This window comes from Cyphomyrmex costatus, unplaced genomic scaffold, assembly GCF_001594065.2.
Source record: "Cyphomyrmex costatus isolate MS0001 unplaced genomic scaffold, Ccosl1.0 scaffold132, whole genome shotgun sequence".
NCBI lineage: Eukaryota > Metazoa > Arthropoda > Insecta > Hymenoptera > Formicidae > Cyphomyrmex > Cyphomyrmex costatus.
Window position 1 is genome coordinate 1,043,041 of NW_017275304.1, and position 27,075 is coordinate 1,070,115.

At 34.6% G+C, this 27,075-nt stretch overlaps 2 protein-coding genes across 2 annotated transcripts; one reads left to right on the plus strand and one right to left on the minus strand.

The window, feature by feature from the left end:
* Positions 1-90: 90 nt before the first annotated feature.
* SAK (polo like kinase SAK) lies at positions 91-4,365 on the minus strand. The gene is made up of 12 exons (XM_018550979.1): positions 4,273-4,365; positions 4,083-4,178; positions 3,555-3,768; positions 3,360-3,472; positions 3,190-3,282; positions 2,836-3,117; positions 2,046-2,576; positions 1,578-1,883; positions 1,201-1,473; positions 960-1,139; positions 563-810; positions 91-168 (listed from the first exon to the last, which is right to left on the minus strand). Exons 1-11 carry the CDS (start codon positions 4,363-4,365, stop codon positions 637-639), a joined length of 2,355 nt encoding a protein of 784 aa, XP_018406481.1. The 3' UTR covers positions 91-168; positions 563-636.
* Positions 4,366-7,295: 2,930 nt separating this feature from the next.
* Apoltp (Apolipoprotein lipid transfer particle) lies at positions 7,296-26,948 on the plus strand. Its single transcript, XM_018550949.1, has 25 exons — positions 7,296-7,356; positions 9,623-10,709; positions 10,872-11,235; positions 11,343-11,652; positions 11,753-12,252; positions 12,316-12,611; positions 13,008-13,515; positions 13,712-13,853; positions 13,935-14,108; positions 14,357-14,902; positions 14,989-15,895; positions 16,128-17,235; positions 17,508-17,795; positions 17,893-18,102; positions 18,186-18,341; positions 18,486-19,637; positions 19,718-20,076; positions 20,315-21,696; positions 22,021-22,205; positions 22,338-22,492; positions 22,797-23,971; positions 24,085-24,296; positions 24,635-25,648; positions 25,722-26,165; positions 26,540-26,948. Exons 1-25 carry the CDS (start codon positions 7,296-7,298, stop codon positions 26,624-26,626), a joined length of 12,822 nt encoding a protein of 4,273 aa, XP_018406451.1. The 3' UTR covers positions 26,627-26,948.
* The last annotated feature ends 127 nt before the right edge of the window (positions 26,949-27,075 follow it).

Below are 27,075 nucleotides of genomic sequence, written 5' to 3' on the forward strand. Positions count from 1 at the left end.
AAGTTCGTCACTTTGAGGAGATAGCGGATTTCGCAGAATGTTTCTTTACATAATGCAAATAATGGAAAAATTCTGAATTTTATACCACTCTCTTATAAAAATTATTCTTAAATTCTTCTCTCATTACATATATAATAGTACTAATAAATTGCCTCTCGTCTCTTCGATCTATAAAAATAAATATCGACATTTAAAAAACATTATTCTCGATAATGATTTTTCTTATTTTATTATTTAAGTTTTTCCTTTTTTTTTTGTACAATTGCAATAGTAATTCGAATCAAGCGCGTACCAAAGAATATAATATATTTATTCTTTGTTTCATGTTATTATATATTTAGAAAATATTTGTAAAGTCAAGATCAGACTAGAGATTGAGATTGGATTGAAATAATAATAAAAAAAAAAACAATCTCAAGTGAACACTTTAATTCGATTTGATTTAAATTCCAATCTTATCTCAATATCTAGCCTGATCACAGTTTCAAGCCATTATTTTTCTTAACTATGTATAAACTCTATCTATATATATATAAATCTAATTTATAAATTTATAGCTTACGGTTAGCATTACTATGGTAATTAATATAGGCAATTTCTTGTACTATACAAAATATTTTATATTTTCAAGCGGAGCTACCGAATGCCTTTATGCATCGGTTCTACGAAATACTTGATAATCGTCGGCAATTGTAGAAGCTTTTCTTTGACCGGTATCTCCAAGTTCTGCTGATGATGCCTGTTATATCGTGTAACAATGCCGTCACTACTCTCGTATATTATGTCACTGTTGTGACTTTGCGGACTTACCTGCAACAAATTGCAATTGTCGATAAAATATAAGTGACTTAATCATTAATGTAAACAATCGTTCGATAAACTACCGTTAATAATCTGTCCGGAAAGTTAAATTAATAACTAATTAAAATAAAAAAAATGATATTTAAGTAATAATTTACAATTAAGGCAGATCCATCCTTATAGTCGACCCTAATATGTCCAGACAATAATTTGGTAGCAAAGCCGATTCCTGGCACAGCTATCTTCGTATTTTGATTAGAATTGCGTATAGAGTTCATCTTGCGCGACCTGGAAGTCCCGGTCGACATGACGGAACAGCTAGCATCGAACGATGGCATCTAAGAGATTCAACATTAATTCAGCAACGTAAAATAATTAGGCATACTCTCTGCTACTTACAACAGGGGATTGTGTGTGTAAGATATTTTCTTTTCCCTGAAGATAGGGAGAATCACTCAAGATTGTGTTGGGCCGTCGTCCGATTATCACAGGGAAGCAGGAATGTCCAGTGGCTGCCTCCAGAGACGCTAGAGTGGATTCCAATAGCAAACAACGCTGATAACTTTCCGAGTAATGCTCGTAATAGGTCTCGAGATGCGACGGAAACGCACCTTCAACAAACGTAGCCCTATTGTTATCGGTGATTTTCACCACACCGTCTATCCGGACAACCTGAAATATGGAAATATAAAAATTAAATATAAAATACAAATGTTAAATAATACATTTTTTATTTTATCACATGTACATAATAGGACAATTAAATCGATGAATACCTTTATGCCATTATAAAAATGTACTTCACAGTCGGGTTGTGGACCATTTTCCATGAACAGGCACTTCGAACGTTGAGTATACAGTGTTAATTTCGGGGTTTTTGCCTGAACCAGTTTTACGAAACGAAAGGCGTACACATACTTTCGATGATGACACGTCGGTAAATTTTCATACGAATAAATACTATCGGCACCCCGATTAGGCAATGGTGGTGGTTGCATGCCAATCTCCACAGTCGGGTTCAATTTATAGAGAACGATTCGTAAACCGTCACCCGATATTCTGCACACTTCGTTTATTCTTTCCTACGGTATGAATAATGTTAGATATTTTTATGTAATTTGTATTTATCATACATATGCATATCACATTACTTTTTTTTTCATATAATAAAATAACGCAATGTTTCTATTTATGTATTTCTATATATGTAAAAATAATACTTTGTATTACTCTTCTCTACGTACCGTGCCGTTTCTGCGTTTGATAAACTCGATGCACACTTCTCCGTTATCTAGAATGGTGAGAATAGCATTTTTTGTTCTGTGTCTTTTAGGCTCTAGCCTATTGGAATTTAAGGATGACACTTGCAATTTTGTGCTCTTTTCAGTTCCGTCCACACTACGATTTTCCACGATGTTTTCTTTCCTTGGTTTGTGTCTCTCCATCAACCTTGGTTTCTCAGATTCGTTGTAGACATTGTAATTGCCGTATTGTTCGTTTTGCAAAAATGCTCTACCACGTGATATCGAAATCAAAGAATCATCTTTTGGACGATAATTAGCATACCTCATTCCATTGTTAGGATTTGATTGCATTTTCACAATAGGCTCGGATAACGGCTCGCTTCGCACACTAACCATAGGCATCATTGGTAACGTAGACATTCTTTCCTCGGATCGGGATCGCATTTTCGATCGACCATATGACGAAAGTGTCTTACCAAGTCCGGAGTCCATCATATCAGTAAATGGATTTTTACTCGTATTGTTTCTTTCCTGAATAAACAAAATATAAAAAACATGAACGTATTGTAATTACTTGTGGACTGGCCATTTATTGATATTTTTTCTTTGTTATTAATAGGCCTGTTCTTTTTAACTAAACTTTTCCACAATTCACTTTTATCTTTCTCTTCAACGTAAAAAGAAAAAGAGAAATGAAGCGTGCAGAAATTCAGCTAAAACGAACAAGTCTAATTAATATATTCACATTGTATTTGATGTCACTAGGTCTTAAGTACCTGTTCTCACTTACATTATGTAGCTTATTCTTTTCTATATTCATTATAAAGGCATGTTTATGAATATCTCGCAACCGTATCCTGTCTTTTGGATTTTTCTTCAATAATTTATCTATTAGATCCCTTGCATTATCTGACAGATGAAGTGGCATTACGTAATCAGCCATAACTACTCGAGTTAGAGTACTCTTAATCGCATCTGTCTCGAATGGTGGCTTGCCCACCAACAAAGTATACAACATACATCCCAAGCTCCATACATCTGCTTCTGGCCCATGCGAAGATCTCGTAGCAACCTAAAAATTTTCAAAATGTCACAATCCTGCGTAATATCACAATCCATACAGCAACTTTAAAAAATTACTCACTTCAGGTGAGATATAGTTTGGTGTGCCACACATAGTCAAATGCTTTTCATCTGGTTTACTCATCTGTGTGGCTAATCCAAAATCCGCTATTTTCTGCAAATACAAAAATTAAATTTTAAAAAGAAACAAATCTTTTTTCAATAATAAATGTTATTTTTTCCTGTACATACCACTTGCATATCTTTAGTCAAAAGTAGATTGGACAATGATAAATCCCTATGAAGTATTTGGTAAGAATGAAGATAAAGCAAACCCTGTACTACTTGTTTGATTATGTAGGCAGCTAGAACAGTAAAATTTTATTATAACAGAGATATAACTGAATGTATAATTTATAACATCATTTCTTATGTTTATAAATATACCATGTTCTTCGGATAGAGTTTTAGTGCCTTGTGCTTTGAGATAACGTTGAAGTTCTCCATTATGACATAATTCTAAAACTAGATATACATAATTTGCATTTTCAAAACATGTGTATGCCTCCAGAATAGCTGGATGTTTTAATCGTATATGTATCTCCACTTCTTGTCTAACTCTATCCATCATCCCATTAGCCTGCATCAATTTCTTGTCGATCTAGAAATAAATATAAAGGAAATAGGAAATAAGAACCTACAACGAATACAGATTGTTCATTTTGAAAGGAGAGAAATTTTGGATATAATGAACTAAACGTGGATTGAAGCAGTGTTGTGATATCTCAAGATTTGACATTGGTCCACTTTCTTTTATCCACTTCAAAACATGCAAAGCTCGACAAATAACAATGTGCATTTCCAAGTTCGTATTTAAAGTATCTCGGAGCTAGCAACTAGAGTGGAGCTAGCAACAAAATGCAATTAGAGTGACAGGCATCTCTCGATCCAAGGAAAAACAGATAAGGAAATCACCATTTTGATCGCAACTTCCATGCCGCTGCGGAGACATCTCGCACGGTAGACGCTTCCGTAACCGCCTTTGCCCAACAAATTCAACACTTCATACTCCTGCGAAAGAAATACAAATGCATTGATTTACGCGTATTCACGCGTTACCATGGGACGATGACGGCACAAACGGGCGCAAATTCAAAAAGCTAACCTCAATATGCTCGCCGAAGCCGGCCGAGATCGCTGGCATCAAGCAGCGCATCGCGCCGCACTCGAACGGTCGCTGTCGATTGTCGATAACCATTGGCACCAATTGACACCACGATCACAGTATATATACAACCCTCACATAAAATTCGCCGGTGACGGCATCCGTAATTGAAATCCTCAAACCGTAAACACCGCACGCATGACGTTACCCCGGCCACCCGCCATATGCGATATTTGATAACAAACTGTCGCTGCTGTCGCGTCTCGCGCATGCGTGATGTGAAACAGAAATGACGGCGCTCATTCTTTTTTGAGCGCTAGCGTGAGTATAGCTTTACGTTTCGTATTTCGCTGATTACAACATTATGTATTCGTATATAAAGAATATTATATAAACTATAAAAATGGATAATTCATATAATTTTCTATATCTGTAAAAGTCGTGAAACTCGCAAAATGAAAAACGCAAAATCACATTTTAAGAAAGAGCAAACTGAACCTCCGTGTGGGGTGCAGACGTTCAATATAGCATACAAAAGGCGAATTTTGGCAACCAAAAGCAACCGTGATTGAGGCTATCTTTGTCTTCTAATACCTGAAAACGAAGATAGCCTTAGTCGCGGTTACTTTTGGTTACTATACCAGAGGCACGCCAAAATTCCCCTAAAGTAGGATTTATATACCTTCACCTGTAAGCTAGCTGGAGCGCACTATAATGGACACTCGAAAACAGCGTTGCATGACGAGACTCGCTGGCTGGTATTCATATGACGAAGTTAAGACCCATATAAAGGGGAAAAAATTCGAAAATTCGTGACTACGAGGTACGAGGATGATAAGGGTACATTTATTGTGTTTCATCGTTTTATTTTTAACATTTTCTTTCCTTTTAATACACTGACTGGAAATATGTATGACTAGTTCAGTTTTAACACTTTTATAACGCTGTCCTTTTCTGGATTCCGAAATTAAAGTTTACATTTAATCGTGACTTATTTAGGCCCGTATTCATAATCAGATCTTAATTTATATCTTTAGATGTAATGTTCAGTAACCAATAAAATAATTCATAGAGCATCTGAAGCTAAACTTAGTCTTCCTGACTGAATATGGGTATTAGTATCACAAATTCAAAATGATAACACTTCAAGTTATTCAGAATATTCGAAATAATATATCTTGCGAATTTTAGAAGTAAAAATAAATTTTTTAAATATATATATTTATATGTAAAATGATTTTATTTTATATATTTAAACATATACATATATTTATGTTTTATTTATTTTAATAATTCTATCCATTGTAATTAATTCTAGCTACCTATATACATTTTTCTTTGTACCTTTAATATTCACACTCAGGTGTATAATGTATCCCTGAAATCCTATCCATATTTGTTATAACTTATGTAAAAATGGGCATATTTCAATTAATTTTTTTTTAATCGATTCGAGAATTGATTAAGGAACAAGTCCAAAGATAAAATTATGGAGCTTCGAGAGATATATAAGTTCGAAAAAAAATTTGATTTAGCAAATTGCATTCGGGTTTCTGGGACTCCAGTGTGTTTATAGCTACTGTTAACACAATAACGCAAATATTATATAGAGTAAATGTATCATTATTTACATAAATTGAATTTGATCAATTTATCTGTGTACTTTATAATATACAAAGTAATAAATTTATTGTAAGATTCATTATAGCAAGTAAAGAAATTTGTTTTTTTTTATTGTCCACATGTATAATAAATAGAAAAACTAATTTTTGTATTGCAGACTGAAATTTCTTAATTTCTTGATTCCTATAGGTAATTACCCATGTTTAATTTCTCATTGTTAATTTATATTCCTTATTGTTATTCATATTGTATTTTAACCTTTGAATCAATATTTGTGTCCAAGGATAACGATACATTTTAATTTCTCTAACACTTCCATATACTCATCGTTCATTTCTCACGTATAATTCCGGTAGCGTAGCGTTTAAATAAAAATAAAGAAAAAAGTATTTTTATTTATATGGAAGGAAAACTAAATGATCAACTTCGAATAGCCCAACAAAATAAAAAGATATCTTACATATTTTTGATCTAATTCACATATTACTTCTCAATACTTTTACAAGTGTTTTGAACAAATCGATCTATCTCAAGCTGATCTCGTTTGGCTGCATTTTTTTTTAAAACGAATTCAGCGCAAGGAAACTTGCGATCGTAAAGTAATGTAAGAGAATATGTCTTAGTAAAGCTAACATCATTTCTTCTTTTTTAGTCAAGTCAGCAAATGATTTTAACGATGTTCGAAGCTGGCGGTTTCCATGCGTGCGCAAAACTCTTGACGCCTCTCATCTTACGCGCAAAGGCAAAGTTTCTTAGGATTTCATCGTGGATAACTTATATCTTATCAGACAAGCTGACCTCTGATCTCTGCGCAAACAGAGAAAGCATCAAGAGACCTTTAACATCCGATCCTCTCCCTCATCGTTCGACCATTCGTCGGTCAGCCAGTAACGGAAATACTTATTTAGTCGCACGCAGTGAACGCCGCACGATCTCTCAACTCTCTCTCCATCATCTTCGTCTCTAATCAAGCCGTCGATCCGCACCCCGGTTTATCGTCCGGGTGGTTATCACGGATATTTTCGCCGCGGGAGAAAGAGCCCAGCCATCGCGGCAACGACAGATCTCGGTAGATACATCTCCGTATAATTTAAGATCTCTCCAAGTGAAACTTTCAAAGATAAAAGTGACGAGAAGCCCTGTAAGAAGAGAGATTTAAGAAGAATACAGTGTGTGAGATTGATGTAATTAAAAGAATTGTTTATCGGGAAAGAGTTCCTTTTTCCAGTGATGACTGTTTGGTATTGATTGATCTACAGAATTTGCAGATTAAATCGGTGAAATAACGAAACGTGTTTTAGTAGTTTTGCGTCGAGGGATGAAGATCGCGTGGTGTAGAAGCACCTGATCTCCGAAGGTTTCGCAAATTCTGGAAGCGATAAGGATTGTCCCCGGAAACCATGACTGCCAAAGCAATACTACTTCTTGCGCTCGCGTGCGCAGTAACTGCTGTGCAAGGAGGTAATTATCGGCAATTTCCGGTGCTAACATAAATTGCGGTGTGTATATATTTATTGCGACGTCCGGTGTTTCATTAATTTATGTGTAATCGTTACCGACCGGCGGTGTACTTTGCGTAGAAAAATAATCTAAAAGTAAGTCTAATCATATTAGACGCGTAAAATTTTTTTATTGTTGAATTATTTTAAACCAACGAAAAATGAAGATATAATATCGTGATTTAATAAATCTAAAAAGATATATACGTTTAAAAATATATAAAGAATATTTCCTTCATAAGAACGATCCATTATATTTTAAAATATGCTATTTAAATTTATTTGTTATTATCAAAATCTATTTATTGTAGAACTTATAATTTTTTAAATATATTTATATCGTACAGTTTTAAATAGAATTTAATATAGAAGATAATTAACATATGTAGTTGTAATATAGTGTAACATAGTGAATATATATGCACCAGATGTTTCACACGTGTGACATTCTTTACGATTCTTTTCCCAACAGAAATTACCAAGGACCACCAAACGCTATGCGGCCGAACAAAATGCAAGAGTAGGTAACATTTTTATGTAGATGCACTCCATACTAGCCCGATCCGACACTCGGCTATCGTATTTCCATAGGTTTAAGTTACAATCTCTGAAAGTTTCGTTATCCCTCGCCGCATCGTTAAGAGTAAATGATGATTTACCATTTCATATTTCAATGATGCATTCGTTTCTTCTGTAAATTATTAGAATGGCATTTTTCAATTTCACACATTCTTATGCTTCTTTATATACGCGAATATCATTAATTTCAAAGAATAACTCATTTTGTATTTTAATCCTTAAACTGATTATTTAGAGTAAATAAATCTGTAATATTTCGTTCATTGCGTTCCTACACACACAAAAAGCTAACTTTCTAATATAATTTAAAATAATTTATCTTAAACGATAATTTATCGGTTAATTTAGCAAACTTATCGCAAACTTTCTTTTATACATACATATTTCTCTTTCTTTTTGTTGTTTAAATGTGAATTAATTGTAATAAGTATGAAAGACACATGTCAACTATTCAGTTATTATATTATTATCGTAGTACGTGCGTTTGCGAGGTGAAGGACACTGACGTTTATTTTTCATCGTATACTTATATAGATAAGAGAATACGAGGAAATGATAATTATTAAGAAAACAAATTGTTGATACATTCAAAGAAATATATTTTCGAGGTTTAAATATTTTACTAATATCAGTCATAACAAACAACAAATATTCTCATTGACTAAATTCTGTCTCGTAGAAATATTAATGTTTATTTCGTCATAATATTCTTATACTTCTATTTTTAATAATTTTACATTTCTATGTATTAATTTAATCGGATAGGAAATGTTCTATGTATGTGTTCTGAAGTAAAAAAATCATGATTACGAAAGTTTGGAAAATAGCAGCATACAAAACTTCATTTTTTTAATTCCTCTTTTTTCTTTGTAGAAATATATAATTCGCCAAATTATATATTTAAGAAATCTGTTATAGAATAATGAAAAAACCACATCCTGTATAATTTATATTTATATATGCATATTAACTTTGTCTCAACAATGTAAATTGCTTACCCTTTGTTCGAATCTAGATTTTTGTAATTTGGTACATTTGCGTGTATTCTGGGCTATTTAAAAATCTGGAAAAGAATTATACTTGTGGATAAAGCTCTCTCTTTAAGAACAAATTTTTATTATTGGAAGTATTGGATTGCATTTTACATATTTTCTATATCTACTAGAATTTACAATCGAAAGATCGACTGTGCCTTTGAAACCTGTTGTACAATGTATAAACAATCGGAAACAAAGAGCATAGGTGTTTTTTTGTTATACAACCAAAAGCAACCGCGACTAAGGCTATCTTTGTCTTCTGATCCTTAAAAACAAAGATAGCCTTAATCGCGGTCGCTTTTGGTTGGATAACGAAAAAACACCTCATATTGTAGAATAGGTTTTGAATTCAATACTGCTGGTGAAGATTAGGTTTAACAATATTATGTCGCACAGTGTTATTTATTTAGGTCTATTTTTTTATCAACATCCACTTCTAATTCTTATTTAAAAAATTTAAAATTTATAAGAATTTAAAAAAAGATAAAAAATAAGTTAAATATATCAACGTTGAGAAGTTAACGTATTTATAATGCATTGATAGAAACGGACATCAGCTGAACTTCTTCAGTTTAACTATAAAAACAAACCTTTTATCTTGATTCTTTTTAGTTCCGTCGGAGAAAAAATTCAAATACCACGAAAATATCCACTACGTATATACATATTCTGTGGATGTAAGCACAAATCTGGGCTATGACCCATTGTCCAGTCATTCAAGAAATGATTCAGCTCTGCACGTTGACGCTACCCTGTCCATACACTTCAACAGCCCCTGCGAGGGCACTCTAAAAATTCTGAATGCCAGTATCAGCCACGATCGTAGCACATACAATCCCGAATTTCCGGATCGCGCTGGTTCCGAGTTCAAGGCCAACCTCGAGCGTCACGAATTGAGGTTTACCTTCGATGATGGGTTGATCCATGAGCTATGCCCAGATCAACTTGAGTTGGCCTGGGTGTTGAATATTAAACGGGGCATCTTGTCGATGCTGCAAAACAGCATGCGACGTTTCGATGTAGACCACCGCGGCGATGAGGTGGACGTTCATGGTATCTGCGACACTCACTACCGCTTGTACGAGGCTAAAAAAACCAGCCTAATGGTGAAGAAGAGTAAGTACCTGGCCGACTGTCGAAACGGTCCTAAATATTTCTCCATTGTGCAATCGAATCCCTACAGAAGTCCGCGAAAACAACATCGTCAGCACGGATTGTTCAATTCACGCAGCAATTGCGAGATCACGATCGATCATAATGTTTACGAGAGAGTAGTCTGTGATGAGGTGCGAATACTGCAGCCTCTTTCCAATGGTAACGAAGCTGGCGCCAAGACCGAATCCCGGGCGGTTCTTCAGTTGATTCAGGAAACAACGGAAACGAGTTCCATTTACGGATTCGAAAAGAACGAAGACAATGATGATGAAGGAACAGACGAGGATAACTTCGTGCGAGGTGTACCACGTGTCAAGAGAACCACGTTATTATACGATCACGCGAAGACTCTGAAGACTATGCACGGTGAGCTGCGGACTTCCAGAGACTTGCTAAAGAACATGTGCAGGCTTGGGGGCACCGATGAGTTGCAGCAGAGATTTTCCGAAATATTCACTAATTTCATTCATTCAGCTCGTTTCTTGGATTATCCTTCATTATCACAGCTATTCAGCAGAGCCGACAGCATCTGCAAAAACGGGAAGTATGTAACTGGTATTTCTGAATGTATTTTTTAATTAATAAAAAATATTAATAATTAAAAAATAAAATAAAAGATGATATAACAAGTTTATTTTACTTATATAGTTTGCCAATATTTTAACTTGATTACATTCATATATTTTCTTTTTCTTTTATTCAACAGGAAGCACATTATCGCGGCATTGCCATATTTAAATAGCAATGCTGCTGTGAATGTAATGAATGATTTGATAATGAAGAAATATGTCAATCAGGCGATTATCAACGATTGGATTATCACTTTTGCCTTATTTCCACAACCAGATCGCAATACCATTAAAGCTCTTTCGAAGCTATTGGACTTTCAGCATCAAATTCCTCATGTCCAGTTTATTCTCAGTTATTCCACCATAATTCATACATATTGCAAAAACTATGATGCTGATTGCATTGATTTAAAGGAGGTGAATGTACTTCTATCGCATCTTCAAGAAAAAATTTTGCAAGGTTGTGAGCCCCATTTTCATTCTTCCATTACAACGAAAGAAGTAAGACATTTATAGGTTTTTTTAATCTATTTGTAGTAAAATAAAAGAAAAAACATGTATAAAAACGAGTGAGAAATGAGAAAACAAGATTTTTAATATAATTGCAGACACTGGAAGCTTTGAAAGCAATAGGCAATATGGGACTCGAGACAAAAGACTTGCGAAAAGGACTGAAAAAATGTATAGATAATACTAGTGGATTCTTACCTATGGAAGTTCGCGTTGCTGCCATTGATGCTCACCGTAGACTGCTGTCCTGCGAAGAGACTCGGGATGAATTCTTTCTCGATTATTACCGTAACATGACGTTGGATACGGAGATCCGTATTGCCTCTTACTTACAAGTGATGCGTTGCCCTGATTACAATGTTATCAAGACTATCAAACACGCTCTTAAAGTAGAAGAAGTCAATCAAGGTTGTACTTTATTTATTATGCTTACCATTAAACAGTTTAAAACATTTAAGATAATTTTTATTACAATATTTTATATTATAATTTTTTCTCTATATTTTAGTTGGTTCTTTCGTATGGAGTCACTTAACAAATCTTTACAACTCTGCCTCACCTACCAGAATCGAGATTCAAAGTCTGCTGACGGATCGGGACATCGGTAACAAATTCAACAACGACATTAGAAAATTTTCGCGAAATTACGAGAACTCCTTCTTTTCCGAGGAGTATAATATTGGCATGAGTTATCAGACGAATCTGATTTTCTCACCGAAATCATATGTGCCGCGGTCACTTACCTTCAATGTGACTACTGATTTTCTCGGGCAATCTGTGAATCTATTCGAAATCACAGCGCGAATGGAGGGTCTGGAATATTATGCAGAAAATCTCTTTGGTCCGGGTGGCATTTACAGTAATGAACAAATTTCAAATCATATCCAAAATTTTCTCAGACGTTTCAGGTCAGCATCAGAGAATGAGAATTATTGGGATGGCATGAAACGGCTACCTAATGTTATTGATAACAATTTCGATAATCCGAAAATAAGTCTCGGCTATAAGGTAATAATAGAAAAGTAAATAAAATAATTTAATTATAATAACATTACTTATTTATTGCGAAAGATATTTGGAAACGAGTTGATGTTTACGATGCTGGATGGCGACAAGGAAGTGAGGGCTGCATTAGCAAATTTTAATCCCTGGCAAAGAATAAAACAGTTTTTGGCTATGCAAGAGATCCTCTACGAGAGGACTGGAATGTTTTTGGATTCTTCTTACGTAGTACCGATGGGATCTGGTCTGCCAATTCGTTTGGATCTAGCTGGTTCTGCAGCTTGCTATTTTAAGATCTCAAAAATGCTTAATGACGCTCGACTTTCTGATAATGAATTTCAACTCACTGCCAATATCGCTTCCAGGTTTGTACTTTTTCTGTATACATATATGTATATATATATATATATGTATGTGTATACGTCTTTAATATTTTTAAAAGTTACTTCATAATAAATTCAAAATTCATTTACAAGAAATATAAATAAAAGTTTGTATACATATATGTATGTATGTATCTGTTGCAAGAAAAGATATATTTTTTTACATTAGTAATATATTATTTTATTTATGTATAATGTTTTTAATCTTTATATATGTAATAAATTTTAATTTTCTATCTTTATTTTATTTTGTAGGATAATAATATTTTTTTAAACAAAATAACTTTAGTTTTATTTTATGTTATTTTTTCTGCTATCATTCCTTATATCATTAATTTTATGTAAGTATCGTATATTTTTATTCCGTTCTTTTTACAGTATCAGTATTGATATGATGAGCACAATGACGGTGGATGCTTTTTACAAATCCGCCGGGCTTAAGCTACGAACAAATCTTTACACTTCCGGACATATGCAACTTCATCTGAATCTAAACAACACTCGTTTAGTGCACGTGAGTCTAGGCTTGCCGAATCGCAAGATTGAAATGTTTTCGTTAATTTCGGACGTTGCTTTCATCAAAAGCAACGGTGGCGAAGTGCAGGAAAAACCATTGGGTATCCTGGTAGCCGATCAAAATCAGAAAAACATGCAACATCTTGTTATACCCAAAAATATCGTCAGCAACACTACTTGCAGTTGGGCTGCCTTGGATAGACTGATCGGTTTAAAAATGTGTACCGATTATCAATTTACAAACGTGACAAAGGATCCCAATGCACCCTATTTTGTTTTAAATGGTCTTACGCTCTTCAAGGTCTCATTGATTAAAGCTGATCCAACTGCCAAAAATTATGTGTTAGAATATAGCTGGAATAAGACCCAGGTATAATCAAACTAAATAACTTTTTTTATATAATATCTTCGTGTAATTTCTTTGTTTTTTCTTTGTTTTAAGCATAATAATTATAATAATTAAATAATAATATTTAATGAGAATATTATTATAAAATTTTGATTCTCTAAATATTAAAATATGAGGCGACAGATGTTTTTTATAATTTTTATTAATTTTCTTCCAGGAGTATAACACGTTTAAGTTAATGTTCGATACGCCTGGCTCGCAAGTAAATAGAGAGATAAGCGCTGTTATCACCTTTGACATAATAAATAATAACGTTACTGCTCTATTTCATTCGGCTGGTAATTCTTTAATTGCTAAGGGTTAGTGTTTTCTGAATGCGTATCTAGTTTTCTCAAATAATGATGAACGAATGTATTGTAATAAAGTCTATATATTTTTAGGTACATATAAACGTTCCGAAAATGAAACTTTTGTAGATATTGGTTTTGATATTAATGGCACAAAACACTTAGATGCCAGTTTAGGTTACTCGAGAAAGAAATTTAATCACGGTTATACTTATCATCCTACAGCTCATCTAATTATTAATAGTGAACGCGTAGCTGCCATTTCAGGTATTTTGTTACGCATAATTGTATTAATAATTAAGCAATTCAATTTTATGCATATTGTTAATTAAATAATTCTTTCAGAAAGATAATTTAATTATGCTTTTTACTTATCTTTAACTTTTGAAGCTTTTAAAATTATAAAATTATTATATTAATATATAATATATAATATAGTTACCATATATATAATAATCATATCGTAAAAAAATATTAAAAAGTTCTAAGAGCTAACTTGAATTTGGAATTACCAGGTATCATTAGAAATGCGCAGAAGAACAATGTTTCCCAGTTTGATATAGATCTGACCTTCCAAACAAAGCGAGTTTGGAGTAAATTGATCGGCTACATTGTCAGGCGAAATATCAGCTTGGCCGGCGATTTTCAATTGGACTATCAGATGCAACATATGCCGAGAAAGGAGACTCTCCACTTGGAAGTTTCGTTGTCTAATCGCTCCTCAAAGACGCTAACATATAAAGCCGCTGAAATGAAGTTGCATTCCTCCGCCTATCCACAACTTAACGCTGTAATAAGCGCCTGGTACCAGCAAGCTCTTGGTCACTTGGAGCTTCACGTCGAAGTAAATTCCAATCCGCACCTTAAGGACGATCGGCATAAACTCACGGCGCAGCTAATTATCTCCTATTCGAAGATGTATTTCCAGAATCAAGGTACGAAGGTGACTGCGTTAATAGCCGTCACTAAACCCATCCAAAACTTAGACCTTAAGATGGGAGTTAATCACTATGTCCTTGGAGCCGAATCGAAGACTAGCTTGCTTATAGGATTCGCACCAGGTAAGATACAAAGTTTACAATTGTTTACAAATGTAAGCGAAATCTTTTTGGCTATAAGAAAAAATTCAAAAATCCTGTATTTACAGGCAAGGAGATCAGTCTGATCGTCAATGTTATCATGCCGCGCGGTTTATTATTTTCCATGGAAGGTCATACAAATCTAACAATTCCGAATTTCAATTCAATGCTAATTAACGCGCGTATCAATGAGCGTTCGAGGGACGAATACGATCTGGAATTCTCCGGAACGTGGTTCAGCGGTCATAATATGACTGCACGTGGCGCTTATTCTGATCGATCGTCTGCCGTTATCGTTAATCATCATCTGAAAATGATTTTCAAATCGCCAAGCTTTGTCACTCCAATTCTACTTAACTGCCATTTATATCAGGACCACAGCGATCTCAAAATCAGTCTATATGCTGAACACTTGGACTATGATAAGTATGCCTTTGTGTTGAATCATACGATGCTATCGGCAACCAACCTAATGTCTTATGTAGAAGCGAGATACCGTGGCAACGTGTACTCCGCGGTGACAAATATCGATACGACGCGAGAAATTCGTGTAGAGCTACATCTGGATAAATGGCGTGATGTGCACCTGACTCTGAGCGGTATCAATAAAAGGGACCGGCATGAGTTTGCGGCAGAAATTAAATGGGATGCTAATAGAGATCCTGCCTTGAAGTTGAGTACGATGTTGCAGTTGAATAAGGTGTATCTGCTAGATGTAAGAGCTCCCGGAATCAAACGACGCGCGTTGGTAATGTTGACCTATCCAGGTCGACTAGTAACCGGTTCTTGCGATTTCATCGTTCGTAGTCCACACAGTTACTTGGTGGATATTATTCTGAATTGGAGTCCAGAAGACGCGATTAAAGCGTCAATTGGTGCGAACTATGTTGTGCAGCCGAAAATAACAACTATTAAGTTGGAATCGCAACTGTTGACACCTTTTGAAAACTGGAAGAAGACTGCCTTGAACGCGAAGTAAGACTACATCTGGTATATGAATTATTTTATGCAATAAAATTTTATCCTTCAAATTACTAAATATTTTTAATTATTAAATTATTATTTTATGTGTCAATGAAATATTTAAAACGCTATTAGGTTAACAATTAAAAATATAGAGTATCAGTTTATTATAATAATAAAAATAATTATTATTAATTCTAACTAACTGTTATAAAAAATATTTTAATTCTATTTTTGTTCACAGATATCTACAATTGCCAGACAAGATCTTAGCAAGCAGTAGTGTTCACTGGAAGGACTCTCAGCACGTGATAGCAGAAATCTCTGCTAGTGCAAACGAGTACAAAGATCTGAAAGAGTGGACAGCCAACTGCGGCTTGATCAGCACCGTCCACTCCAATTCAGCAGTGACCATGAATGTTACCCACAAAATATTACGTTCGCAAACGACGGATACACACATATTGATTAAATATAATCCTGACAAGATAATTGACGCGCGTAGTGTTTGGCACTTGGACAAGCAATCGGACGACGTGTTCAATTTAACCGGAAATCTACATTTGCACTCACCTCTTGCGAATTATCGGAACAGCGAACTCAAATGCCAACTGCGTCTTATGACCAATTGGAAATTTTTTGGTGCGGCCAATCTTGATCTGGATAAACGTAAATACACTGGCCAACTAATTGGCAATCTCGTACGCTGGAAGGAATCCAAGGTGGAGTTTAATGTTACCACGCCACTGGAGAAGTTTGCTTTTGTTCGTGGTAGATTCGGTCTGTCGGAGAGCAACCATCACGTAGTGGCGGAAATCGTTACACCGAACGGTCCTCTGGGTGTTGAGGGATTGTGCCAAATCTTTACCGCCGCTTATGACTTCAACGTCAAACTCATGGTAGCGACGCCAATTGAACTGCTACAGAAGACATTGATAGTGGCCAAACTAAATAGGCGTGAGGCTGACTTCAGGATTGGTTATAATAACATCACAGCGGGTTTCCTCGGCACTTGGCATTATCACAACATCACTGATTTCGATTACAGCTACATAGTGCTCACGCCTCTCGATGGTTTTCAAGAGTGCGGCGTGATCACTAAACTGGTCGTAACGCACACAGAACTCGAGCATATGTTGAACGTAGATACAGAGTTTTCGGTGAGATTGGCGGAACTTAAACTTGGTATTAAGGCTAAAGGTGGACCGAAACCACCGCCTGTTAAAATTCCTCCGTTAAAACAGGGAATTATAAGATCCATGACAAACAATTCCGAATTGCCAGAAGAAGAGGAAGAAGAAGAAGAGGAAGAAGAAGACGAAAATAGTCTCTATTGGCGAGGGGAATTGCAGGTAATTATAATTCGAATAATCAAACTATAATTCGAAAATAAAACTTGATTACGAAAATTGGATTTTAAGAACTTGGAATTTAAATTGTAAATCTAAATATATTATTAATTAGAAATTGAAATATTAATTTATAGATATAATTGAGGAAAATTAACATAAATTAATTAAAAATGTTACAAATATATATTTATTTTTTCAACAGAAATATAATTATTAATTTAATATTATTGCTAGTTAAATATACGATAATGCATATATTTATTTATTTGTAGGTGTGGCTTGCAATAATCCCGAATATATTGGCAGAGCTGGATATCGATACTGAAGATTACACTTACAAGATACTAGGCATAGTACAAATACCACCCGAAAAAATCGTCATAGAAGATAGCTTTACTATGGATGATGTTTTTCATATAAAAAACGATCTACATGTTGATCTAACATTCGGCAAAATTAGAGAGATAACGTCTTTATATGCGTTTATCGTCGATATGGAGAATCTCATTTACCTGATGGACATGAACTTAAACATCAGAAAAGATACTACGTGGTTCGAGGTAATATTTTTAATTTAACATTATTTTTATAATAACAATTAATAGAATAAACTAATGAAGAAGGAAAGGAAGTCTAAATATATACAATTTTACACAGACTGGATTTCATGGCAATTATACATATAAATTCAATAGGACCAATCGAAAGATTGTTGCACATTTGGTGAAATTCGACATAAAGACTCCATTAGAATTTTTCAAAGCCTTGAACACTAATGCGATTATAGAGATCCAAGGCAATCTATATAAGGGTATACTTACAATTCATGGAGATCAATTAATCTTGGATCTACTTGGAAATATAAAAGTGAGTTTTACACAATTTTTTAAATTTACGAATAAATATTGTAAACATTTAAATAAAAAAATTTGACTTCTTTTTTTGCATAGTTGGAGCAGGCTTTACTGGATGTGATGGTTTCGGGTCTGATTGATTCACCTATTGTAAAAATACCGAAAATCACAGTTATCGCGAAAAAAGATTTTGTTGGAGAGCGAAAGCAAGTTCAGTTCAACGCAAGGATGGAACATCCTATATCCAAACATGTAAAGTATCGATATTTATTTGTAATTCGATCAAAATATAAGTATAATAATTATTTTTTGTTAATTATGTAGTTTATTCGATTTTTATAGAAATGATATTTTAATTAAACAGAATTAAATTGAAATCCAAATCTCTATTTCTAGATATCCTTTGAATCCGCCTGGCAAGTTGATGAATATCTCGTGAAAGCTTCCGCTAAATTGGAAAGCTGGATAAAAGCTCTAGAATCATTGGAGACCGATATTCTTTACAACAATGCAATTAGTGTAAATAATACTGCCACGTTGAATGTGCATGTAACGCATCTCCGTGATCAAAAGTATCAACTGATTGGAAATTTAAACAATGGCAAGATCGACGGTGATCTACACACGCCACTGTCAGAAAGACCTCATTTCCAATTTCATGGTGATTTAAGACAAATTAACGAATCGTTGTACGATATCAGAGGAGAGTTAAAGAATGATTTACAAGCAAAATCATACGATGTTAGCACTGTCATCTTCATGCAGAATAATACTGTCGATTCAATCGATATGAAAGCCGAGCCGAAGAGCGCGAACACTGATCGACTCATTTTGAGACTAAAGAGGAAGAAATATAGTCTTCTATTGGATGTGGATGGTGGATCGTTCAATGGTACCCTCGACGCAAACGTGCTTAATAATCTGAATTGGGATGTGAGAGTTCATATGGATATCCAAAAAGCTAATGAGAGAGAAATAAATACTTATCAATTGAACACATTTATGAACGTGCAAATAAACGGCAATACCTCTTTATATATTCATGCGGAGACACCTTGGAACGACAGTAGAATCTTGACGATGAAAGGTAATATGATGCTGACTAACACAAGTGGTGACGTCCGGTTGGATCATCGAATGAATAATGATCGATGTCACGCAACTGCAAGATGGAAATTGATTTACATGCAGGACATGCTTCTAAAATTGATTACGGGATTTGACACTACGGACCTGGGCAAAAAAGAACTGTCTACTCATGTATTCTTTAAAAATCCTGGTCGGTTATACAGGAATGTTGATGTAGGTTTCGATCTAGATATCGATAGAAAGGTATGGGAGTTTGAGACCAACGCGACTATTGGTTTTCGCAATCAGGAGAACATTGACGCAGTGTTTATCGTAAAATTTCCACCCCCAAACAATGATGATCATCGATTCCTGATCAGCTATCATACTAACAGAAATAATAAGGAAGTACAGGTTATTTCTTATGTAGTGGGCTACAATACAGTTCGAACTCGTAAAAATTATGCTTCGGATGGATCGGTTTGTATCTCTGATATTAATAAGTAATAAAATTAATCCGTAATAATATAAACTTGAACAAATTGAATGTAAAATTTTAGGTTCAAATGGCTCCGCGCGATATTAATGGGCATTTCCGGCTGACTTGGGGATTGTTACCTACGCAATCTGTCAACAATCTCTTCAACATCACTTTTGACAAAAATCAGATAGATCTCAAATATTCACTCCATACACCTTTATTCCCGCAAGAAGAAACGGTCGTATTTCTCTTCGATTACGACACTAATTCCGAACAATATTTGATCAACGCCGATCTTTTTTATCCTTCAAGACGGCAGATTGGAACTGCGAAGATATCTTACGAAAGTTTGATGAATGTTAATGGAACTGTTAACGCTTCAACATCTATGCAACATTTTTCATACGTTGGATGTAATTTTGTTATATTTACTACTTTGTAAGTATAATTTTATTATATAATAAAACTTATTATAATAGAAAAAATTACAGAAAAAAACTAATTTTATCGTATAATGTTCTAAAAATCAAAACTCTTGTTTAGTATATTTTATCAAGAATTTTACTTTCAAGAATTTTATTTGCCACTCAAAAGTGATGTTCTAAAACATATTAGAAATATTATTTACATACTCTATAAAATAAAAGAATATTTTTTTATTAACTTTTTTATACAGGAAACAAAATAAAAGATTCTTCGAGTTCTTTTGGCCTGGTAATACGGGTTTATTGAACTCCGATTACAATTACCACAGCGAGCGATTGGATTCGAATCTGGAAGGCATTTTGCACATAGAAGTTCCTCTCAATGCTCGTCACATTGGTATTCTGAACTATGGCTACAAGAAACGTCCACAAGTCACCAATGGCCACTCAACCTTAATGTACAATAACCAGAAGGTGCTACATGTTCAATATAATTCAAAGAGCGAGTCTCGAGCTGGTTTCGACAAAGATCGTATGCAGATCACGGTAGAGAATATTTACAAGCCTATAGGTATTGTTTACGTTAACCAGTATGAGTACAGTGGTGGAAATGAAGGTACCAACTATCCCACTGTCGAGTTCAAACAGGTGAATATATATCGACTGGATAACAACTCGGCTTTCAATATCGCCGGCGAATCTAGAATCCGAACTACTCACACCGGTCAGAATATTCATCTGAAGGCAATGCATTTAAACAAGACACTTCAGTTAAAGACTGACTATGAGGTTTTGTCTGGCGAGTTTGATCATAATACTTGGTTGAGCTTGGCTGAAGATGCCTGGGTGTCTTACCACGTGAATATTTTGAATAAAACTACCGAGGACATAGACAATCAGTTCCTTATTCTCAGTATCTGTTACCCACGACGAAACTTCACTCTAGACGGATCCTATAAAATTACTAGTGACGAGGTGAATTCCGAAGCAAATTTACAATGGGAACGTGATGACGAGAAATTGAGGAGCATTGGTGCGGTTTTTGATTGGATGAATATTACCGACACGTCGATGCAAAGTCAACAACAAGCTATATTAAGCTTTTATCATCCAACTTTTGAGAAGAACGTTACTTTAAAGAGTGTATTAATGAGAAAAGATCATAGGGATTTGCTGAATGTCGCTTTCACCGCAGATTATTCCAATAATGAAAACAAACTATTAACATTATCCGCATTGTTGAGGGATGAGAGCGATGAATTGAACAAGAAGTATACTTATAAGATAGCTGGCAAGCAAATTAGTACTAAATTAGATCTTGATATCGAGGGATTTGTTCATAGACAAGAATTTGTACTAGTTGAAACGGTAAATAATGCTCGGTACACGCGCGGTTACATGCCTAGTGAAACTGGAGCATTAATTAGTCGAATCGATCGGAGATCGAGGGAAATAATTTATCGACGAGTGAACAATGATGAGGTCAAATATTTCGCGATTGGTTATTATCCTTCGCCCTCTCAATACATTGTAAATGGTAGTATTATCAATACACCAGAACTTAACGCCACTGGCATTTTCTTCTTGGACCCAGATGAGAAACTCACTTGGATGATGGTGAATTATACACCCGGTAAATACAGAAACTTTTAAAGGAATTATAGTAATATAAAAAATGTTAAATATATAAACGAGATATTAAAAATTAATAAGGTGGATAAAATAAGTATTAAAAATATTAAGAAATTGGAAATTTTTAAATATGTGTAATATTCTTTGTTTTATTCTTTATTTAATAAAAAAAACTTATATATTTAAAATAAATTTTATAGATCTTTTGTTTTTACTTTTTGTATGATAAGCTATATTTATTGTATATTTCAGAAATAAAATTCAAATATTTTGTCGTTGATTTTTTTATCTAATTTTTCTATTTTCAATATTTTTTTCTTTATAGATGCAACAGTGAGCTTAAGAATGCACGGCAATATTCCTGATGCTAGAAATGCTATATTTAATGTTTGGAGAACCTTCGACGATGATTTAACAATTTCAGACGTTTCTTTCTACTTGAAGCTAAATCACTCAAGGCTCGTTACTTCAACTTTACGATGGCGGCCGGAACTTAAAAATGATATTATTGTAAGATAAATTCATATACATTAGACATCCACTTAATGTAATTTCGATATAATTAACAGTAATTATGTTAACAGTAATTATGTTAACAGTAATTATGTTAATTAACAGTAATTATGTTACAATTGTTGACAGACTACCGTAAAAACAACGTTTAATGGAATGTGTGAAAGCGTGAATAACGATATTGATTATTGGAAGCATTATATAAAGAGCGAAGTGAAAAATGCTATCATGGATGTATGGGAAGATGCTCAAGAGGACATTTCGGGATTTCTTGACGATTGGAAGTATGTAATGAAAATCGTATTTAATATCTATAACGTAAAATCAGACATGTAACAAAAAAATAATAAAAAATAGATGATATAAATGATAATGTGATGAAACAGATGACATAAAGTAATATATATTAACTTAAGATCCAGCTCGACCGTTAAAGGCAATTTCTCATTGGTTGTGTTTCTCACATGTACGATCCTATAAGATTAGTATTTAAATATATATTATATATAATATAAAAGATATCAAGATATTAATTATCTAATTGTGTGAATTTATATTTATACAATTTTCTTTTTCTCTTTTTTTCAGTGATTTGAAAATTCTCGAGCATGACTTTGAAGATCTCAAAATATATCTGAACAATTCCTATAACGCGAATGACTTTTACATCAAAGATATTATCGGTTTTGGTATATTCATCATCGACGAACTATCTCTGCGAAGTCACATTGAATCTCTTCCTAATATTCTAAATGAAATCTGGGAGATAATGGGCGAATCTGGAGAAGCTTTACGAAATTCGTTGCTCTGGTTAATTGAGACCATCAAGAACGCTTACCATAAGGTGTCCGAGATTATGGCCGCTATATTAAGAGGCGATTCATTGTCGCAAGTAGCGAATATAATTGAGAAGCTGATCGAAAAGTATGACATATTTATTAAAGATCTGCATGTGTCCTTCATTAAATATATCGAAAATTTGTGGAACACGATTTTCTCATCCATCTCAGAACAATGGTATCGTTTCTTAAAATTGATGGAACCTTTGTTCATCCGTTTTCTTCATCATGGTGAGACGCTCCTTTGGAAGGCAAGCAAGGAAATGCTGGACTTCTTGTACGATCGTAAAAAAGAGATCATTACATCGCCATACTTTGATCGCTTTACTAATTTCACTCATGACGTTGATAAAGTCTATCGCGATATTAAGGCAAACGATATTGTGACCAACATGCACAAATACTCGCGCTTGATAATACAATTCGTAAAAGAGCGCTATTTTGCTTTTGTACCTTTCGGCAAGGAGCTTAAGGATGTCGTGGATGAGATCGTGTTGGAATTGAAAGAACTCCGGAAACTACCGTCAGTCAACTATTCCATGGAAAAACTCGAGCAGCTGTACGACAGAATTAGCTATTTCTGCGAGTACTTTGAAATTAAACTCAAAATAGAAGGTTTTATTCGTCTGGTACACTCCAAGATGATGGATATTAGTCAAACGGCATTGGAAGCCGAGAGTCGTTACAGAGAGGCCAAAACTATGTTTATTTTCGATCCTAATGAAGGTCTGATGTGTCTGGAGCAAAAACTACCCATGTCTTGGCACTCCTTTAATCAAACGCCCGAGTTCCATGAAATACCAGAAATCAGAGCAATCGCTGACTTCAAGACATACTTTGTCACCTCAAACACTACTTTTTGGAGTCTTTACTATCAATACAAACCATACTCGGAGTTGTCAAACTGGCTACCGCCGTTCAAAGGTTTGTCTCATAGCCACCAAAAATTTAACAATTGAGTTTAATGTCGGTATTGATCGAATTTTAATCAGATAAATAAAAAATATAAAAACTTAATTATTTTCGTACCATTTCAGCGCAAGCCATGATTATTGGTTCTCAGCATTATATTACTTTCGATGGACGTTACTTTGAATTTGCGGGAAAATATACCTATTTGTTAGCAAAGGATTTTGTACACGACACTTTCACAGTTTTGATGAAATATGATCAACAAGATGAGGAAATTACACACAAGATTATAGTGCTAATCGGAAGGAATGCTATCGAATTGGACCTCTTTAACGATGTCAGTAATAACTTATAGTATCTATTATGAATTCACGATAAAAATTAAATCGAAATTTTAATCACTTTTGACTAGTAAAAAATTATGCTTATGATTTATTATATTACTTTAAAAAAAGATTTGTTTCAAACGCTCTAGTAGATTTTTCAAAGAAAATTTATGTGTGTGTGTGAAAGCAAAAATTAAATTCATAAGATCTAAAAAATAAATAAAAAGAATTTTCTAATTTTGTTTTTAAAATATCTTGGTAAAGAATATAAAATATTCACCAATAGATAATTTATCATTGTACTTTGATAATAATAATTGATAATTATATTAAACGCTATGTTATCCAGACAATGAAGCTGATCTCCCAGAAATCAACAGATATCACAAGCAACTTGCAGCTACCGATTGAATTAGACAACGACACGTATGTTTATCAAGTAGAGAACGTAGTGATGGTAGAGCGCAAACACAACCAATTTCGACTGGAGTGTAATCTCAAGTTCAATGTGTGTATCTTGGAATTATCAGGTTGGTATTATGGGAAGACGGCTGGTCTTCTCGGTACGATGAATAATGAACAATTTGACGATACTCTGGGATCGAACAAGTTACTTGTAAAGGATATCGGTAGCTTCGCACATAGTTGGTCCATCGGCGAAAATTGCGTCGATAGGACGAATCACGCCAGTAAGATTCAACAGCAGAATGGTACAGTAGCCACGTTCTGCGACGAGCTGTTTGTGAACAAAAGCTCAGAATTTAGTGTCTGTTTTGGCGTGATCAATCCAACCGAATACGTCGATATGTGTCTGAGTAGCCTGACCGAGACCGAGGTGTGCACGGTGGCGATGTCATACATGCAAATGTGTATGTTCCGCGACACTTATCTGCGAATACCTGACCGATGTACCACATGTACTATGATGGACGGCAGCCAAGTGGCTGAGGGTCGTTTTAAGCGGTTGGAGGGCGACAAAGTGCCGCGATCAGCCGACGTAGTGTTCATCGTTGAAGCGAAGAGCTGCAATCGCGATATGAAGATGAACAGCAGTATGGAGCTGTTGATCACGCAGCTCGATAAGGAGTTGAACGACCAAGGTCTCACAGGTAACCGATGGTCCTTGGTAGTATTCGGTGGTGACGGAGTATATGACAAACCCAGAAGTATCATCCTTGACGGACAGATCTTCACAAAGAACATACCACACTTTGTCAATTACTTCGACTATGTGCCAATCGGCAGCGGCAATCAGGACATCTTCGCTGCAATCGGCTTCGCTTCGCGACTCGTCTTCAGGGCCGGCGTGTCAAAAACCTTCATATTGGTACCATGCTCGCATTGCGAATCAGAGAATCAAACGGTAATCCTAAGTCTTAAATTTTATGTGATTTAAATAATTCTCGAATTATTGTTTAATTAATTATTTACTTCAGCTGGAATATTCTGTATTACACCAAGTACTACTGGAGCACGACATCATTTTGCATATATTGATGGACGGCGACTTCCAGTTTGAGAAGGAGAAGCTCAGCAAAATTTTCTATGGTTTAGATGCGGCCAAGTCGTACACGAAAAAAGATTCTCGTATCTTGATTGGTGACGTAGATCTGAGGAGACAGGTCAAGCTCTCCAAAAATGTGCTGGGTTATTGTATGCCGCTGTCCTTAGAAACGAACGGTACGATATTTAGCGGAGACAAGTTACGTCTTGAGAAGTCGACCATGATCAAAAAGTTTGCAAGTGTCTTTTCGAAGAGGATCGCTCTCACAGCCGAGCCGAACAAATGTCAGTTTTGCGAATGCACCGCTGATAATAACGGCGTCACGAAAATGGAATGTATGCCGTGTATATATCCGACACCTGTACATGTCAATTACGTGAGTGTACGTATCATACGCTTTATTAAGTTGCATTTAAGGCAGGGCTCGGCACGTTTCGCAACTTTCGGCCGAAAGTTGCAAAACGTGCCGAGCCCTGATTTAAGGGGATGCTGGAGCAACGGTCCCTCCATACGCTACCAACGCTGTCGTGTTATTCTCCTCTATTTTTATTGTTTATTTAGTTTATTAGATATAAAATGTGAATAATGCAATAATACTGATAGCATGCTTCCTGAACACAGCTTTAGAAGCGAATAAAAAGTTTGAAAAAAGATACTAAAAAAATTTAAAAAATATTTCTATGAACATTTGTCATTATCTAGCTAGGTCTAGAATATGTCTAATTGAACAATCTCTTTATTGTATTGCAGGAGACTTTTAATCTCAACGAATCATTCTCGATGATGCCGCCGTTGGATGATGTAGATTATGGCCAAATCGATATAGAGAACGACTGAAATAAAATTAAGGAAACCTATACACATCCCTTAGCTAGATAATATAGGATGCTAGATAACTCGCTGGTATATATATTAGCCATATTTATTGATAATATATCTTATAAGATGCAGTTCACTTGATGTTACAAATGCTTCAAAACATTTGATTGAAATCAGAAGAAGAATTTTACTAATTGATCAATCAAAGAATGCTTCGAAGCGTTTGTAGCATCAAATGGCTATAATATAGGTAATATACCTACCTCTTTTCCCAATCCAAGATTTGTCTTACAATAAATTAGGTTAAACTTGGTTCATATAAGAATATTTGTTGAAAACATACAGAAAATTTAAGCGTATAAAATAAATTTGTGCACAAATCTATGTTTTTAAATAACAATTGAAAATTTGATGTCAAATAGATCCTATGACTCATATTCTACAATTGCAGTTTTCTTTTATATATC